The following is an 18,703-nucleotide window of genomic DNA, read 5'->3' on the forward strand; positions in this document are numbered from 1 at the left end:
TTTTCTATTCTATGTCTGGTTTTCTTTATGCTGGGATTTCTGGGTTCATTCCTATAGTCCGTCCCTGGATTTCAGTCTCCAGGTTTCCTTTAAATGTTTGTTTTATGTTGCCACACCCGTTTGTTTTCCATCATTCACTCTGTTTCAGTGTTTCTGCAGGCAGCTCCTCAAGGCTTCTGCCCTTTCTTGCAGGTAAGTGCTAAATATGTCTTTTGGTTGTTTTAGCATACATTAGGCAGTGTAGGACCTGCCAGATATGGGGTACATTGGCGTTGTTGGCAGGCTTATGCAATGTATGATCATATAGTGTGACTAGATCCCCATGATTTCCATATGTCGTACTTAGTTAATTCTCCTCTTGTTTTGCCTATGTTATCTTGTTTTAGTTTGTATACCCAGCCAATGTACAGTCCTGTCCAGTCATGCCCATGTTATGTTCATGTTTCCTCATGTCTTGTGTATATGTTCTGGGTTTAGCTTACTATCCTTCTCTGGTTCTGGGTTCTATTAGTTCTGTCTTGTTTTCATGTTTGGTGCCTATCTCTAGTCTGCCTTGTTTCTAGTACTGGATACAATCCTGCTGCAGAGCCTCCCTATTAAGCTCCTGGGAGGTCTGCTTATTTTCCAAGTTCCTGTTATCCGCATAAGCTGATTCAGGGTCTTGGTATGTGGCTGCACAAACGCTGGTGCTCAACACCAGGGGGCGTGCGGTTACCCTGCACTGCTAATCCACCTCCACGCTGAAGACTCCCACTTAACATCAGGCATATTGGGTCCCAGTCCACGCACCGCCTCCTGGACACTGTGTCTGGGTTCAAGGCTCCGGACTACCACCCTGACAGATATTGTTACAGTCCACAATACTTTGTCCACAAAGTGAGGGAGCACAGCGACATGCAGGGAGATCTTTTGATCTCCCTGCCACCTCAGAGGGCTCGCTCAGAGTAAGAGCTCAAAGACCAGAAAGGTGCCCACCGACCGCCTTGGTCGCCTAGTAGGTAATCTGGCTTTGGTTGATTACAATTACATTTAAATTGTGTTGTTCACGCAATGCAAACAAATGTTGCACATAATCATAATTGCAATTGAACCTCAATCATATTGGTAGCGAATTATTTTTACAACCAGCAAAATCTGGCTGTAATATTGAATTCTGTCTGAAAGTAGAGTCAGAAAGATCTCTGTTGGCAGTTTGTTTACAAGTATCATCATATTTAAAAATAAATGCTCCTAAAGTTATAGGTGCTTTGCAAACAAATGTAAAAATACAAATATTACTTAAATGTTTTATGCACAGGAGTGTTCGAAATACAATCATATTTAAAAATGCTCTTAATTTATTTATTTATATTTATTACTGCTATTTATAAAGCTCCAACAGATTCCACAGTGCTGTACAATTAGTGAAGAAACGTGCAATATACACAGACAAATACAAGAGGTAGAGAGAGCCCTGCCCGTAAGCTGATATCTAGCCATTGGAGCTCTTTTATACAAAGTGCTTGGCTAGATGGCCCGTGAGCTTACAATCTAAAGGATACCATGGGGATTTGAGACAAGAGGTAGCAGGGGAAGTTTGGAGGTGATGGCTAAAAGAGTTAACAGAGAAGCAGCTATTGGTAAGATGGTAGGGGAATGAAGAGGTAATTGGGTGAGAATCTCAAACAGCTGGAGGAGCATGTCATATATTTAGGGGGAGCCTGGGTGGGCGGGTTACCACCTACTAGCATAGTGGGGTATATGGTGCTGAACGAGGTTGCATAACAGTCAAGGAAGAGACGATTGTGCATATGACAGGCAGTCAAAAGAAGCAGTTGAATTGAAGGACCTTTCTTACAAAACAAAAGTGCTGTGTGCTTTTTAATGTCTCCATACCTTTAGAGTAGTGTACAAGGCTTTTATTCAGGTGTTTGTGCTATAGTTATGTTGCTTTGTACTATTTTGTTCAGTGCTGATTTTTGCAGCACTGTCAGTTTTGAGTTTTTCATAAACATATTTTAATTTAAATTCTAATTTAATCAGATATACACTGATCAGCCACAACATTAAAACCACTGATAGGTGAAGTGAATAACATTGATTATATTATTTAAATGGCACCTTTCATGGGGTGGGATATATTAGGCAGAAAGTAAACAGTCAGTACTTGAATTTCATGTGTTGCAGTGGCAGATCCAGGGCAGTGGCAACAGGACATTTTTTTTCCTTCAGATAAGGTGGGTGGCTGGGTACGTGTTTACCTGGCAGCAGGATGGGAAGAAGACAGCCCGGCGGAGGCAGTGTTATGTTCTGGGCAATGCTCTGCTGGGAAGCCTTGGGTACTGGCATTGATGTGGATGTTATTTTTACACATACCACATACCTAGAGATTGTTGCAGACTACATATACCACTTCATGGCAGTGGTGTTCCCTGATGGCAGTGGTCTCATTCAGCAGAACAATGCAGCCTTCAACACTGCAAAAATTAGTCAAGAGTTGCTTAATCTGATTGAGCATCTGTGGGATGTGCTGGAACAACAAATCATATCCATGAAAGCCCCACCTTCAACAATTCATATCCATGAAGGCCCCACTTGCAGGGCTTAATGGATGTACTGCTAATGTCTTGGTACCAGATACCACAGGAAATGTTCAGAGGTCTTGTGGAGTCCAAGCCTTGACCACATTTTAACATTTCCTATCAGCTGTCATGCACTCGCTTCCATTTGCATCTGTTAAACATTGTACAAATTCACCTCCATCTTCTCTTTCTCTACCATAGATGCCTGTTTTTTTTATTTGTGTGCGTGTATGTATAAAATGTAGTAATCATTTTTGATATTTAAACACTTATATGTGAAGTACTTGTTCGTTTTTTTTTTTTGTTTTTTTTCCAATGTATCTTTTTTTTTATTAGGCTTAGGCACGTGTCACAAAGAAACAGAGGAAACTGTGTACAGCACAGTACAGTAACATATCACGGTGGATTTTTTTCCCTGAGCATTTGTTGTCAACCTAAGGTCATCGGTGATAGGCAATGTATGGAAGAGAGAGGAGTCCCAAATAAAACATGTCATCAGTCTCCAACAAGCCAGAGATGGTTGGGTGCTACTGGACTTCCATAGATACTATCAGGCGTCAGTCCTCCAGAGGATTCTGGAGTGGCATGTTTAGCCTCATGCCAAGTCGGAAGCTAGTGCGGAGCAAGATGGCTTTTGGCAATATACTTCACTCTTTGGTATGGAACGCTGCCTGGGGGGTCTCGGGTACATCCCGCTGGGATCTCTGGTGGCTCAAACACTGCGCAGAGCACCTCATGCTCCTCCTGTTCCAAGTCCACTACTACTGCTCAAACATAACTGGAACTGTGCTGGTGGTCTGCTAGCAAGAAATCTGGCCTTCATGAGAAAGGATGATGTCATCTCAGTGAGGCAGGTGTTGAGTCAGGATGGACTTAAGTCATTTGCTAAGCTTCTGGGGGAAGGAACTTCCACTACGCACAAATTCAACCCTTCTACCGATCCATCCCAGATAGACGGTTAGCTCATAGGGAACTTACCTGGTTTGAGGGTCTGTGCATTGGGGGCATAGAGTTGGAGGGAGCTGTCTCAAGCCTATACCAGCAGCTGTTGGCGGAGGAGAGAGGGACACATGTCTATCCAAAATATTAATAGGGACTCCTGGGCAAAACCTTCAGGGAGAAGCAGTAGAATAAGGAAGGCACTAGTTAAAGTGTGACATATCTAGTTTTGGCACATGGTTAGTGGAACCCCATCTTGAATTGAATTTGATAATGTATTATTCCATCAATTTTGCAGCATATCCAAAATGCAGCAAATTCTGAGACCCATATGAAAGAGCAGTTGTCCAGCTCGGTGGAGGAGATTAAGGCAGCAGAGGCCTTATTTCCCTCCCTTTTGTGAAATGGCACAATGCATTCCGAGTGCTGGGCACCATGGATTGATTACATATCCTGGAGAGAAGCTTAGTGAGAAGTGGAGGGTGGTGCTGGCGCGGGGTGTAGCTGGGATGGTTGGGAACTGGGCATCTCTCTTTACCTATGTCCTGACACTTCACTCCCTTTCATATCATCTTTTTATTTCATGCTCAGCTTTGCAATTGCCATGATGTAAATTCAGCAAACTATCCATTGGAATTCTCCACACAGCCTGGGTGTGGTAGGAGGTTCAGTTTTGACCAGAAGCATGGAGAAATGTATGGTACATCTACTTTGATCGGATGATGCCTTGCCACTGTGATGTCAAAGGTTATGATCTGATGCTAGCACTTTATTAATGCAACATCATATTTAGATTCTTAAAACTTCTAAAATTGCAAAAAAACAAAGCATATCATGATGTATTAAGACACTCAATACAGAGTAGTGCACCATAGTAAATTTACATGTAATTGTTTGCAAGTGCATTGGGGTAGTGCAGAGAGCAAGCAATAAGAGTGGAATAGGATGTTTTAGGAAACTAATAGAAATTAATGAACTTGGAAGGGGGACCCATGTTAACAGATGTCGCAGTGGACACCACATCTCAAAGTTGCAAGTAGAAGAATGTTAGTGAATTAGCATTTGACAGGATGGGACGGTCATGGACTTCCAATGTCTGGCTATAATGTTTTTTGCAGCAGTTAGGATATGCAGAAGTAGTTGTTTTGCTTGACCTTGTATGTAGTCAGGAAGCATATCCTGTACGAGAATGTGCAATGTGAGCCAAAACATCAAGTCCAAGACTGACATCCAAAAGTGATGTAGAAGGTACATCTCCTGAATATAGGTAGCAAGGTGCCTCGGTGAGACTGCCTTCACAAGCATTGATCATCAATCCTGTAAAAAACTCACCCAAAAGACTATGATCTACAAAATTTCCCTCTGCTTGCCGTTCTCCCCTGTGTACTGATATCACCCAATACCCCATTTTCCCTATCCAGGAGATGTTCAAAGAGAGCCGCCCCCTGCTTTTGCATCACTTCCTAACGACCTAGGAAGTGGCTTATTGGAGGGAAGTTACTACTTCTCAGGACAGACAATTGCTCCCTATATCAATCAGGGAGCTCCCCTGCCTCGAGGAGCTGGAGCTCCTGTTATTTCACAGAGAAATGGTCCCGACCACCTGGAACTATTTTCGGGCAGAACTGTTATAGCGGCTGGTTAAAACTTTGACCCAGTGTTTTTTGGACAATACTCCATGGATCCAATCGCTATTTTCACAGAATGGAGATGTATGACATGTGGGGGTACAATACTATTTTGTACATGTTTTAGGGGGTTTTCTGTGTTGTGCCCTCTGTATTCGGGAGATACCCGGACGTGCTTACTTTGCATTCAATGGAGACCCCATGCTCTCTATAAACCTGTGTGTTTAGTAGGGATGTGCATGGGCAAAATGTTCGGTTCGGCACTTCCGAAATTCGGGACTTTGGCAATTCGGCACTACGTTTGGTTCGGCACTCCCGCAAATCGGCATTTCAATTCAACACTTAGGTAATTCGGTGCGGTTTGGCATTTCCGAAATTCGGCACTTCAGTACTTTAGAAATTTGGCGAGTAAAAAATGGGTCGCAAGAGAATACTGAGAACGGGCAGCAACTGAAATAGCCTGCCCTTCGGTCGGTCACCGCTCAGTTCTCAAGCTGTTTTTTTGCTCATCTTGTGCCATTACAGAGAGAACTTCTCTGAAACATATCAGACTGGTCCCACCCATACGGGCAGTCCAGAAGTATCCAAATGTCCGAATTGACGAATTTCATCCAAATTTAAATTCGGAACGAAACGAATTGCACATATCTAGTGTTTAGCCAAAAAAAACTGTTTTACCCATTATCAAGTCTTGACTGATATTTGGGAATGCGAGAGCTATAACACGCTACTTCCTTTGTGGGATCTGGGAGAGAATAACAACAAAGGTACCGCTCTGGGTACAAGTGCTCCGTAATAATAACCCAGAAAAATGTGAGTCAGTCTGGATGGAACAAGGTACTTGCGAAACAATAACCTTCTACAAGTTTCCCAATGTGACATGCAGTGAAAGACTCCTCTCGTGTTAATAGAAGCTTTGAGCCATTCTGATGCTGAAAGTGTAGATTGAAGAATGTAGATTGGCAGGATTTTTAATACATAAATTATCAGCGGAAAGATACTAATTTTAGCTGAATTAACTTGGCCCACCCAGGAAAGCTCTACCTTTGCCTATTGGTCATATAAGGATTGGAGTTTTGCCAGAAGTTTGGAATAGTTTTCTTTAAGGAGAGACTGGTGAGATGTCAGTTTTATCAGAGGGTAAGATAATGAGGTTGTTCTCCGTTCAAAGGAGTAGGAGGACTGAAGGGTCCCTTATGCATTTAGGATGGCCTATGGATAACGCCAGCATTTTAGAAACATTATTGTAGTAGCATGAAATCTGCCTATAAGAGTTAAGAATGGAAAGTCCAGAACTGCAGTGATGAAGGCAGGCGGAAAGCCATGTTTGTTATGTGTGTAGGCCAGGTTGAATAAATTGATCCTATCAAATGCCTTTTTACCATCTAAGATGAATAATGAGCTGGGAATCTTGTGCTGCTTAAATTATTGCTCTGTGGGTATTGTTTGTATGAGGTACAAAGTCAGCTTGTGCTAGAGGTCAATATGGGAAGTAGATGACAACCAATTGACCAGAATTTTTGCATAGTTTAGTAGGGAAATGGGGCAAAAAATTAGCTCAGATATTAGGATGTTTGGGATGGGTGCCAACGGTAGCTGTATGCATATCTTTAGGGATGCACCCAGTTATGCAAAAATGGTTGAAGAGGGTGGCTAAGGAGCTAAAACATCTGCAAAGTTGCAGTGGTATTTATTCGAGAAAGTCTGGGCTGGTAGCCTTGTGGTGAGGATGGCTTTTAAAATGTCCTCTATAGAAATAGAGCTGCTTAAGGAGGAGGATTGTTCAGGAGTCAGGGATAGGTACATCTTGTAAAAAAAAAAAAAAATTGTTAGTCATGGGTGTGCAGATAGATCCATAGAAGCATCTTAAGTTGAGTTGTACAGTTGATGGTGGTAGACCGCAAATTAATTGGAAATTGACTGTAGATTAGTTACATTGGAGCTGTCAAGGAATTCATCAGCCTTGTTGCTATGCATATATTTTAGTTTTAGCTTCTGGAGAAGGAGAGTTCTGTGTAACAGTTGAAGGTTTTGCATTTGTAAGCAAGTTACACTGATGTCTTGAATCATCTGAGAGTGAGCGTAAGATTTTTTTCTATTATTCTAAATCTTGTAGTTGTGTCCTGAAGGTTTAAATGAGATTGGAGTGTTTTTTCTTGCAAACACTGTTTTATAAGTGCACATAGCAGCACTGCTTTGTATGCCATCCATCGTAGAGAAATGTTTGGTGTGTAGTTGAGCTGGAAGTTCTGTAATGGTAGATTTCAAGGTGTCTCTAATCTGAGTGTCCTCCAAAATTGTGTTAGTTAGTTTCCAGTTGTTGTTATTATTATTATTATTATTATTATTATTATATAGCGCTTTACAATGTGTGGACTAACATGTAATTGTAACAAGACAAGTTTGACACACAGAAACAAAGGGGTTGAGGGCCCTGCTCAATGAGCCTCCATCAAGCATGTCAAAATCAAAGGCTAGCAAGGGCCAAATAAACAAGGTTTAAGTTAATGTGGGCTGCAAAAAACAAATGTAAATTTTCATAGAAACTTAGGTTTATTTTGAAAAGTACAGTATTTAAAAAAACGGCAACCCCCTCTACTAAACCCCAGTCCCCCCCTTGTCTACTAAATCCCATTCCCCAGTCTACTACGCCCCTGTTCTCACTCACACTCACTGACAGACATACACACACATTCACTGACAGACACACGCAATCACTCAGACACACAGGCTCCCTCACAGACACCCACTGACACACACACACACTTACTGACAGACACACACACACTCACACACACAGACAGCCATACACACACATAGCCAGTCATATATTGTCAGGGTGGCGGTCCAGTGCCCGGGACCCAGTATGCCTGATGTTCAAAGTAGGAGTCACAGCGTGGAGGTGTATTAGCAGGGTCTGGTGCAGGGTAACCGCACGCCCCCTGGTGTTGAGCACAAGCATTTGTGCAGCCACATACCAAGACCCTGAATCGACTTGAGCGGATACCAGGAACTAGGAGCTTGGAAATTAAGCAGACCTCCCAGGAGCTTAATAGGGAGGCTCTGCAGCAAGACTGTATCCAGTACTAGAAACCAGGCAAGATTAGAGAGGCACCAAACATGAAAACAAGACAGAACTAATAGAACCCAGAACCAGAGAAGGATAGTAAGCTAAACCCAGAACATATACACAAGACATGAAGAAACATGAACATAACATGGGCATGACTGGACAGGACTGTACATGGACTGGGTATACAAACTAAAACAAGACAGGATAACATAGGCAAAACAAGGAGAAAAAAAAAGTACTACATATAAAAATCATGGGGATTTAGTCACACTATATGATCATACATTGCATAAGCATGCCAACAACGCCAATGTACCCCATATCTGGCAGGTCCTACACTGCCTAATGTATGCTAAAACAACCAAAATACATATTTAGCACTTACCTGCAAGAAAGGGCAGAAGCCTTGAGGAGCTGCCTGCAGAAACACTGAAACAGAGTGAATGATGGAAAACAAACGGGTGTGGCAACATAAAACAAACATTTAAAGGAAACCTGGAGACTGAAATCCAGGGACGGACTATAGGAATGAACCCAGAAATCCCAGCATAAAGAAAACCAGACATAGAATAGAAAACCAAGAAAAACTAAACAAGAATTGTAACGAGTACTGGATACTAGAAGCCAAGGCCAGACATCTCCACAGAACAGAGCAGGATGTGACATATATACATACAGACAGCCATGAACCCACACAGACAGCCATATACACAGACACACAAAGCCATGAACACAGACAGTCATATACATACACATACACACTCACACAGACAGCAATACAAACACACGGAACACCCATACACACATTTCCACCCAACCATTCTAAAAACAAATTATTTTAATTTAAATCCACCCAGCCTCCTTTCCTTTGGGAGAGCTGGGTGAATTTCTTACCTGGTGTCTAGTGGGGCTGCTGGGCAGGTGTACATTCAGGCAGTCAGGGGCCGGACAGGCAGCAAGGGTGCATTGGTTTTGAGCTCTCCCTGCTCAGCTCCTTCGCGCACCGCAGAGTGATGCCGGGAGCTGGAGTGACGTCATATTACGGCTCCCGGCATCACTGCGGGCACTGTGCAGCTCAAACTCAGCGCTCCCTCATGGCCCGCAGGCCGCAAACATATTAGTTGTGGGCCACATGCGGCCCGCAGGCTGCGAGTTTGAAATCTGTGGCTTACATGCTAGAGGGAGTGGGGATAAAGTGACACAAAAGGTAAGGGAAGTATTAGAGACATAGATTGGTAGAATATTATTCAATGAAGACTTAGTGTGGGGTTTTTTGGAGCCATTAACAGTTTAATTGATATGATTTTGTGAAAGTTAGTTTTTAATTTTTTTTTAAGGAATGGACCACTACTGTGGTGAGAGTCTAACGGAAAAGGGAAGGGAGTTCCACAGGAACGGTGCAGCCCTAGAGAAGTCTTGGATACAAGCATCAAAGGTGGATGTATGAACAGAGGATATATGAAGGTCTTCGGCAGAGCGCAGGGGCCTAGACAAAACATACTTGTGTATTGGGGAGGATAGATAGGTGGGAGTAGCATTATGTAGAGATTTGAAATAAAGAACCAGAATTTTATATTGAGCCCTATATCTTACGGGAAGCCAATGCAGAGACTGACTGACTGACTGACTGAGGGGTGAGGCATGGGACAGTGTGCGGATAGAAAGATGAGCCTCGCAGATGCATTCATTATAGACTGCAATGGGGCAAGTTGGGAGCACGTAAGACCAGTGAGATGCAGATTGCAGTAGTCCAGGCAAGAGAGGACCGTGGCATGGACCAGCACATTAGCCGCAACTGGCGTTAAGTAGGGGCGATAATAACAATTAAAGGAGTGGATTTAAATGGGCAGACAGTGTGAACTTCAAAGGAAGTAGAGGATAGGGCAGGGTAGATTGGTTGAAAGGTATATTGAGGGGAGAGAAGGATGCCTACAGTTGTTGGGTCTGTCAGTATAGGAGAATTGTAGCCCACCAAAACATAAAGCGGCAGGAATAGCACTATTAGAGAGGGAAAGCCCGGTCTATGTGAGTGCTAGTGTAATGTAAGTGAGTTTGAGATGAGAAGGTTGTGTATGGCTGTTGATTCCAGAGTGCACACTGAATGTTGGCAAATGAGGGTAAAGGACAGAGTATTGTGATGAGGTTTGTGTGGTTTCTGGTTGTCTTAATGTGTGCAGAGGAGGCGAGAGTTAGGTTAGGAGAGAGGGAGCAGAAAATGAGTGCAGGGCATGAGTTGAGGTAAGGGGGTAGCAGAGAGGGGGAGATGTAAAGGTTGTTGGGAGAATGAGGAAGGTGGGTGTAAGGAGAGATTTTGATACTGGGGGAGAAGGAGGAAATGAAGAGGAGGAGAAGACAGAGCATTGCTAAATTGGGAAAAAGTAAATTTGGAGAAAAAAAATATGGAATATCAAACAGGAGTAGGAAGGGTAAATATTACGTTTTAGGGGTTCAGAAAGTGAAGGGGTGTTCTGATAAGAGCCAGTGTGCACACCTGCTGTTTCTGCGTATCTAAAATTTGGGTGTGACAGACTATCTATAAATGTAATAATGAGCTTGGGGAGGAGTGGGCGGGTATCCGACTATATCTTGCAGTTACCCTTCCCTCTGCGGGGATATGCTATAGAGAAATATGATAACGTTGGCGCTTGGTCAGACCAAGTAATTAATCCTACCTTGGCTTGTGTGAGAAATTGAAGAGTAGTTGCATCCATAAAACAAAGGTCATTTCTGGAATATATTTTGTGCATGTGTGGGGAAAAAAAGTAGTAGTCCTTTTCACAGGGATTGTGCTCCCCTCTAGGTGTCATGAGGACCAAACTGGTGCAGCAAATCATGAAATATAAAACCAAGGTTGGAGGGCAGTAATTGCTTATGTTGCTTGTGTCCAGATGGAGTTCCACGGGGCAGTTGAATGTATTGAAGTTTGGAAAATGAATGTTTCAGAAACTGAATTTGGCCCTTGTTAGGGGGCATATGTAGACACTGTCACTTGTTCGTTGTTTAGGAAGCCTTCCAAAATAAGCAAATTTATAAGTCTAAATATTAGACTGATTAGCCGCAATCTTGCGATCCGTGGGCTTAGTGGCTTGTAGATGATGCATGTTGCTCCTCTGACAGCTGTGTCTCTTGCGTAGGGACAGTCAAGGTAACAAGACAAATTCCAGCATGGCAGATAAGTAGCTGGGCCTACTTTTTGATGGAGCTTGCCACACATGCATCTAACCAGCTCGTGGATATGCCCAATGTCAAATGTTATATTCTGAGCATTGGTGAAGAATCACATTTGATTACTTTGCTGAATCCACTTTAATTCACATAATTTAGTATTTACCGTATATACTCGAGTATAAGCCGAGTTTTTCAGCACATTTTTTGTGCTGAAAAACCCCAACTCGGCTTATACGCGAGTCAGAGTCTGTATTATGGCAATTTGCATTGCCATAATACAGACTGGGGGGAGAGGGGTGCTGGCAGAGCTGTACTTGCCTTCACAGCAGCTCCTGTCAGCTCTCTCCTCCTCCGCGCCGTCCGTTCAGCACCTCGGTCAGCTCCCAGTGTAAATCTCGCGAGAGCTGCGGCTCTCGCGAGACTTACACGGTGAGCTGACAGAGGGAGCTGCACGGACGACGCGGAGGAGGAGAGAGCTGACAGGAGCTGCAGGACAGGTAAGTACAGCTCTGCCAGCACCCCTCTCCCCCCCACTGAACTACCAATGACACTGGACCACCAGGGAAGGAGCCCCCCTCCCTGCTATGTATCAAGCAGGGAGGGGGGACGAAAAAAATATATAATTAAAAAAATAATAATAATTAAATAATAAATAATAACACACAAAAAAAATAATATAAAAAAAAAATTAATAATATATTAAATGCCCACCCCCACCAACACATACACAAACACACACTGCATCACACACTGCATCACACACACTCACACTGCATCACACACACTCACACTGCATTCATATACACACTGCATTCATATACACACTGCACTCATACACACACTGCACTCATACACACACTGCACTCATACACACACTGCACTCATACACACACTGCACTCATACACACACTGCACTCATACACACACTGCACTCATACACACACTGCACTCATACACACACTGCACTCATACACACACTGCACTCATACACACACTGCACTCATACACACACTGCACTCATACACACACTGCACTCATACACACACTGCACTCATACACACACTGCACTCATACACACACTGCACTCATACACACACTGCACTCATACACACACACACTGGAAATAAATATTCAATTAATATATACGCACACACACTGCACTCATACACACACACACACTGCACTCATACACACTGCATTCATTATATACACACACTGGAAATAAATATTCAATTAATATATACGCACTCACACTGCACTCATACACACACACACACACACACACTGCACTCATACACACACTGCATTCATTATATACACACACTGGAAATAAATATTCAATTAATATATACGCACACACACTGCACTCATACACACACACACACACACTGCACTCATACGCACACACTGCACTCATACGCACACACTGCACTCATACGCACACACTGCACTCATACGCACACACTGCACTCATACGCACACACTGCACTCATACGCACACACTGCACTCATACGCACACACTGCACTCATACGCACACACTGCATTCATTATATACACACACTGTAAATAAATATTCAATTAATACAATTTTTTTAGGATCTAATTTTATTTAGAAATTTACCAGTAGCTGCTGCGTTTCCCACCCTAGTCTTATACTCGAGTCAATAAGTTTTCCCAGTTTTTTGGGATAAAATTAGGGGCCTCGGCTTATATTCGGGTCGGCTTATACTCGAGTATATACGGTAGCTTTTTGTGCTCGAACACAATTTTTTCGAGATTTTATATACTAATCCAGACAGTGTGAAATATTATCACATATAAAAATAAACAAAGATTATTTTTGTGTTATAGACATTTGCAGACAGAGTTCTTGGATACATAAAATGGTTTATACCTATATCTGTGGCTATATCATGCTGTGGTGGATTGAATTCAGTTGTTATTTCTTCATCAAGGTAAGATAACGATCTTTGGAAGGATTGCACCTGTTTTTTGTGAGGTATGTAATAAATAATTTATTACACTGGTTTAAGCACTCAGTGATGATTACATTGTGTTGTCTGTTTGACATCTTTATAACCTACTATTTCTATGGAATACATAAATAATTTATAAAAAATTATGTATTTAGAAACTAAAGAAAGACGTTCACATGTCAATGTCTATATTTTGTAGGTTTTTCTAGACCTCTATTCTGCCTTGTCCACCGTTCTCTAAAACAGGAAGTGGCTGGAATATCTCAGCCAATCTCTGGCCTCCAATTCTTTCCTAACTGGGAAATACGATGTTACATATGCACATGCTTTGTTTTTCCTAATAAAATGCAATGGGTTATCATACATATGTATATACAACATTTTCTAAATTCTATTTTATTTGAGCAATTGTTTGTATTGCGAATTTGCTTCATTTTCCAGCAAGTTTTATTAAGACAAATTCAAGCATGTCAAACTCAAAGGCTAACACATGCCAAATAAACAAGGCTTAATTATGCAGGTGGAGTGCAAAACAAGCTCCAGAATCTCAGAAGGGTCTTGAGATTATTTCAGATATATAAAAATAATATAGAAATCATATAATAGTAAAGCACAACAACAATTAGACACATTTATTATTCCACACTAGACATTAAACACTCCTATCCACATCAAAGGACCAGAGTCATGGACATTACAATAATAACAGAAAAAAATAAAAGTAGCCTCTTACAAGATTAAAAGTGAGTATATGCAGTCCCAGCTGCTACTCACAAACGCTTAGTGGTGCCCCCACTGTGCATACACAGTGATGCGGTTTCCCTGCTCAACATAATATCCAGGTCTGAGTCAGTTAATATCTCCAACACTGACCACTCCAAGGAACAATTTTACTGCCTATCGTTGCACTTGTGAAACTGCTCAGACCATTAGATTCACTCATACGGATCATCCTCATTGTAACATAGTACCTATAAGTGATACATAATAACAGTTACCACTTAAGGATAACTTCATTAATTACTTGTAGTGTTATAGATCCACTAAGTGATTTTCTACTGAGTTTTGAACACTGGCAAACAGATTGGCTGCATTGCCTGGACCACAGGGATTCTCAGAGGAACACCCTCACCCCGGTTCATCTAGACTACCTTCACTGGAACCGACGAATCATATGAATGATTAGACTCTTTTGTCGTTATTCACTATTACCAATTTAGTGACAGATTAAACTATTTTGGTAATACTGTTTTGGTGGATTAAACCAATCGTGGTAATACAATTTTTTGTTATACCTCTTGTCTCTTTGCCCCTTCCCCTCCTATTTTTCCCCTCCTCACCCCCTAGGTACACACCTCTATAGTTGTTATATCCACCACTCTGGCTGCTAGCTAACAGTTAGCCATGATATACTGGATTTAAACACTGGGGACAGTTTACTTTAGGAACATTTTTTGTTACTCATTAAAGTATTGCCTTTTAACGTTTTATTTTCTAGAGCACATTATATTTTGACGATTGTGACACTTTATGTTAGGAACGTCTTTTGTGATACCAATATTTACTATTGTGTTCTCATCCTTCAGGACAGTTTTTTCTCTCCTTCATTTTCAACTTTTGAGGGTTACCCCCTCTCTGTCCAGTTATATTAAGATAATTGCATGGGCCAACCCATTTCCTTATGACTGCTATCCATCAAGAAGTATAAGTATTAACACTTCTGGTGTGTTTTGGCTGCATGTGGGTAGGGGCTGATTGTCTAAATATCGCTCCCTTTTTTCCAATTTTTTGTTGTTGAATGATATGGAAATGTGGTGAAGGGAACACATTGAAAGTGTTGTAGCTAGAATATATATTAGTTTTGCTCATAGAGTGTAATATTAATTTAAAGACATATTGGTTCTGAAAACACCTTTGTTATAGAGCGCTCCGATAATATCTAACTGTTTATGAAATATAAAGATGAGTTGTAATGGAGCAATAAGAAACTATGTGATGTTACCTAAATACAGTTACACATGGCTTTTACTTGAAATGTTTTCATTACAGGTTGTTTTTTGTAGCATCACGTGAAGGGCAGTTACCAGACTTTCTGTGCCTGATCCACATATTTCGATATACACCTATACCTGCACTACTATTCAATGTAAGATATGACATCACCTCACCATCATTTGAAATTACTATTCAAACAAAATGATAATTTAAACAGCTACACCTGTTCTGTAAGATCTTCCATTTACTCATCAAGGGTTTAGAAAAATATAAGCCGACCAGATTTAATGTTTGTACCAATTTACATGATGTGGACTTGTTTTTAAACCAGTGTTGTGTCAGCAGCATGAAGCACATTTAATGCAAATATAACACTTTCCTATAAAATGTTAATGTATATACAATTTTAAATGATTAATAGACAATTTGGTCGCTTATTCTGTTAAAATAAAAATTCTAGTAAATAATGAACTTCTTAGTGCAATTATGACTTTTCTTGGCATATTTTAACATTTACCATGATGCTCAGCTGGGCTATAATTTGAAATATAAATATATTTGAAAACAATTTCAGTGCCAAGGATAGCCATGACTGCTTTAGCGTATCAGTTCATAGACCCAGAATGTTATCACTAAAAAAATCTGCTTTCTGTACTGTTTAGGGAGTGATGGCCCTCATATTTCTTTGTGTGACAGATGTCTTCCAACTTATTGATTACTTCAGCTTCACGTACTGGCTGTTTATTGGCCTTTCGGTTGGTAGCCTAATTTATTTGAGGATCAAGAAACCAGATATCCCTAGACCTGTGAGGGTATGTTATTTCCCTAATATTGTGCATTGCTGTATGTGACTGTGTAGCAATCTGTGTTTTTATGATGCAGTATTCTATATGCACTTGGGAGTCTCTGCAAATTTTTCCATGTTCAACAACATGGTTGATAGTGGTGCCACTGAAGTCAACTTCTCTGTAATGGAGTTATTCTGCTGACTTTGTGGGCTCCTCTAGAACAAATTCCAAACACAGAAGGAGGAGATAGAAATAATGGTGCTTGAGACATTGTGACCTCATACTACACTATCAATAACACATTCTACATCACAGCCTCATACTACACTAGCAATAACACATTATACAACCATCAGCAATGAAAATCAACTGCACCCCAAAACTAAAGAGAAAAATGTCAGTAATCCCTATCACAAGTATCCTCACCCCAAAGGAATGATGCCATGCACCGCCACTGTTATGAAATGTTGTTTGTGCAAATATGAATGTGTAGAACATTGGGTCAATGGTGTTATAACAAGCCAAAATGGAATGTCCCACCCATTCAATGTTGTGTAGAGATGCAAATGCAAAATAAGCAAGACATTAAATAGTAGCAGAGGATATTATGGGATTGTTTTTCTTACAGGATGTATCCATAATAAAGCTGCAGGGTGTTAACTGTTATTATTACATCACAAACATGACCATTCCTATCATTTACGTCTTAACGTTGGAGACCTGAAATTGGTATAAGTCAGAGTAGGGCCAGAATGGGAACAAGCCAGTGATGTAACTCTACGTTTTTGTTAAAGTAACTAGCATTTGTTTCACAGCCACCCCGCCCCCCCAAAAAATAATTTTACTTACTTGAACTCTGGCGCAGAGACTCCCTCAGTGCTGCAAGAAACTCCACCTTCTTCAAAGTCATCTTGCTCTCGAGTACGGGCATCCAAATGCTTCACATAGGAAAGCATTGAATACAATGCTTTCTTGTGTTACTCGGCCAATGCAGTTAAATCTTGTAATGTAAGCATTGCAGTTTCTATAATAGAATATATGACCACTACACCCAGAACACTTCATTGAGATTATGTGGTTAAGTGATCCTTTAATGCAACGCATAGTAATATGTTATGGCTAGGAAGGGGGCACACCAGGATGACAGGCCGCCACAGTTGGCTTCTAACTAGATTTGTCCAAGTGCAGACTTATGATGATTATTGATTAACACGTGGCATTATCACATCTATGTTCCATTAATTTACCTGTTAAGTACCATGTTTGCCACATATTTCATATACAACCTTTGTTTCCACTTCCCTTCCATAATGTACTAACCATTCCTGTGCTTTATGAAAAATATTAGAGACCTACAGACTTAGGGGTCCTATAAATAAAAAGGTGAATACAAAGGGATTTTAGCAGTAGGGATTAATTGTGCTGCAGTACTAGTGATGAATTTTAGTCGCCTATCTTTTCTTCAATGTTTTATTATCAAATGTATTCCCAAATCTCAGTAGTGAGTAAACAATTATCATATTCTTGGTAAAACTCTTTTTTACTTTAGCTGCTCATTGTAACTGCCTTCAAAATTTAAAATAAACAATCTGAATTAAAATCTTATTCACTATTTCTTCTAGCTAAGCCTGCTTTTTCCTATCGTGTACTGCCTCTGCAGCGTGTGCCTGGTCATAGTTCCTCTATACAGTGATCCTATTGATTCATTGGTTGGTATTGCCGTCTGCCTATCTGGAGCACCCATTTACTATATTTGCCTTCATCTTCCTCCTGAAAAACAGCCCCGGTTTGTAAGAAAGTTTCTTGGTAAGGATTTTATTTGTTCTTTTGCAAATGTGTCAGTCATATCTTCCAAAAGGAGGTGAAACATCAGACAGAACTTTCTAATTATAACCCTAGGACAACAATATACAACCTCTTTGTGCCCCTGCGAACGCCAAGAAGACACCAGTGTCCACTATAAATCAGTTTAGACTAATCAAAAACAAGTTACGGTCTTGGCGTTGTTGTTCTAGTAACCAAGAATGTGTTGATATATTTTGTTGTTGTAATAATTAGTTAAATATTATATTTAGGGATTGTGTATTCTTGTTAATAAATTAATTGTCGTTCCTACCTTTAAACATTTTCGTTTTTTTTGTGTGCAGGTTTTATATCCCTGTATACTCAGAAGATGTTCATGTGTTGTGCCGTACAGTCTGAAGAAGAGGAGATAAAACTGAAATGATAGATATTATTTTTATGTTTTCTTTTTATATTTAAAACTGAAACAATAAACATTTTATAAAAAATACCTGTTTTTTCTAAGTGTGAGTATGAAAAATAAAAAAGGTAATTGTCCCATTATTTTAGGTTGGCACTTGGCAGTGTCACTAATGTTATTAAACTATTTAAAGAACATTACAAACACTATAACCACTATAGTGCTTATGGTGCCAGGAGTTCTCTGACAGATGTTAGATGGTGCTTCCACCCCCACAACCGAGCCACGCATGTCATGGTGGACACATTGACCATCGAGGAGCAATCTTCCACTATTCATTAGACAAGAAGTCAGAGAGGAGTCAGGCTGC

At 40.8% G+C, this 18,703-nt stretch overlaps 1 protein-coding gene across 3 annotated transcripts in view; it reads left to right on the plus strand.

Moving 5' to 3' along the window:
- The window catches only part of LOC134608656 (Y+L amino acid transporter 2-like), a 42,427-nt gene extending 24,004 nt beyond the window's left edge, over window positions 1-18,423 (plus strand). For all 3 annotated transcript variants that reach the window (XM_063451668.1, XM_063451669.1, XM_063451667.1), the window contains exons 7-11: window positions 13,223-13,326; window positions 15,397-15,493; window positions 16,005-16,154; window positions 17,753-17,936; window positions 18,278-18,423. In XM_063451668.1, coding sequence (XP_063307738.1) covers window positions 13,223-13,326; window positions 15,397-15,493; window positions 16,005-16,154; window positions 17,753-17,936; window positions 18,278-18,357 — 615 coding nt within the window. In that variant the 3' untranslated portion in view covers window positions 18,358-18,423. The remainder of the gene's footprint in view (window positions 1-13,222; window positions 13,327-15,396; window positions 15,494-16,004; window positions 16,155-17,752; window positions 17,937-18,277) is intronic.
- The last annotated feature ends 280 nt before the right edge of the window (window positions 18,424-18,703 follow it).

The sequence above is a fragment of the Pelobates fuscus genome, chromosome 4 (genome assembly GCF_036172605.1).
Source record: "Pelobates fuscus isolate aPelFus1 chromosome 4, aPelFus1.pri, whole genome shotgun sequence".
NCBI classification, from domain to species: domain Eukaryota; kingdom Metazoa; phylum Chordata; class Amphibia; order Anura; family Pelobatidae; genus Pelobates; species Pelobates fuscus.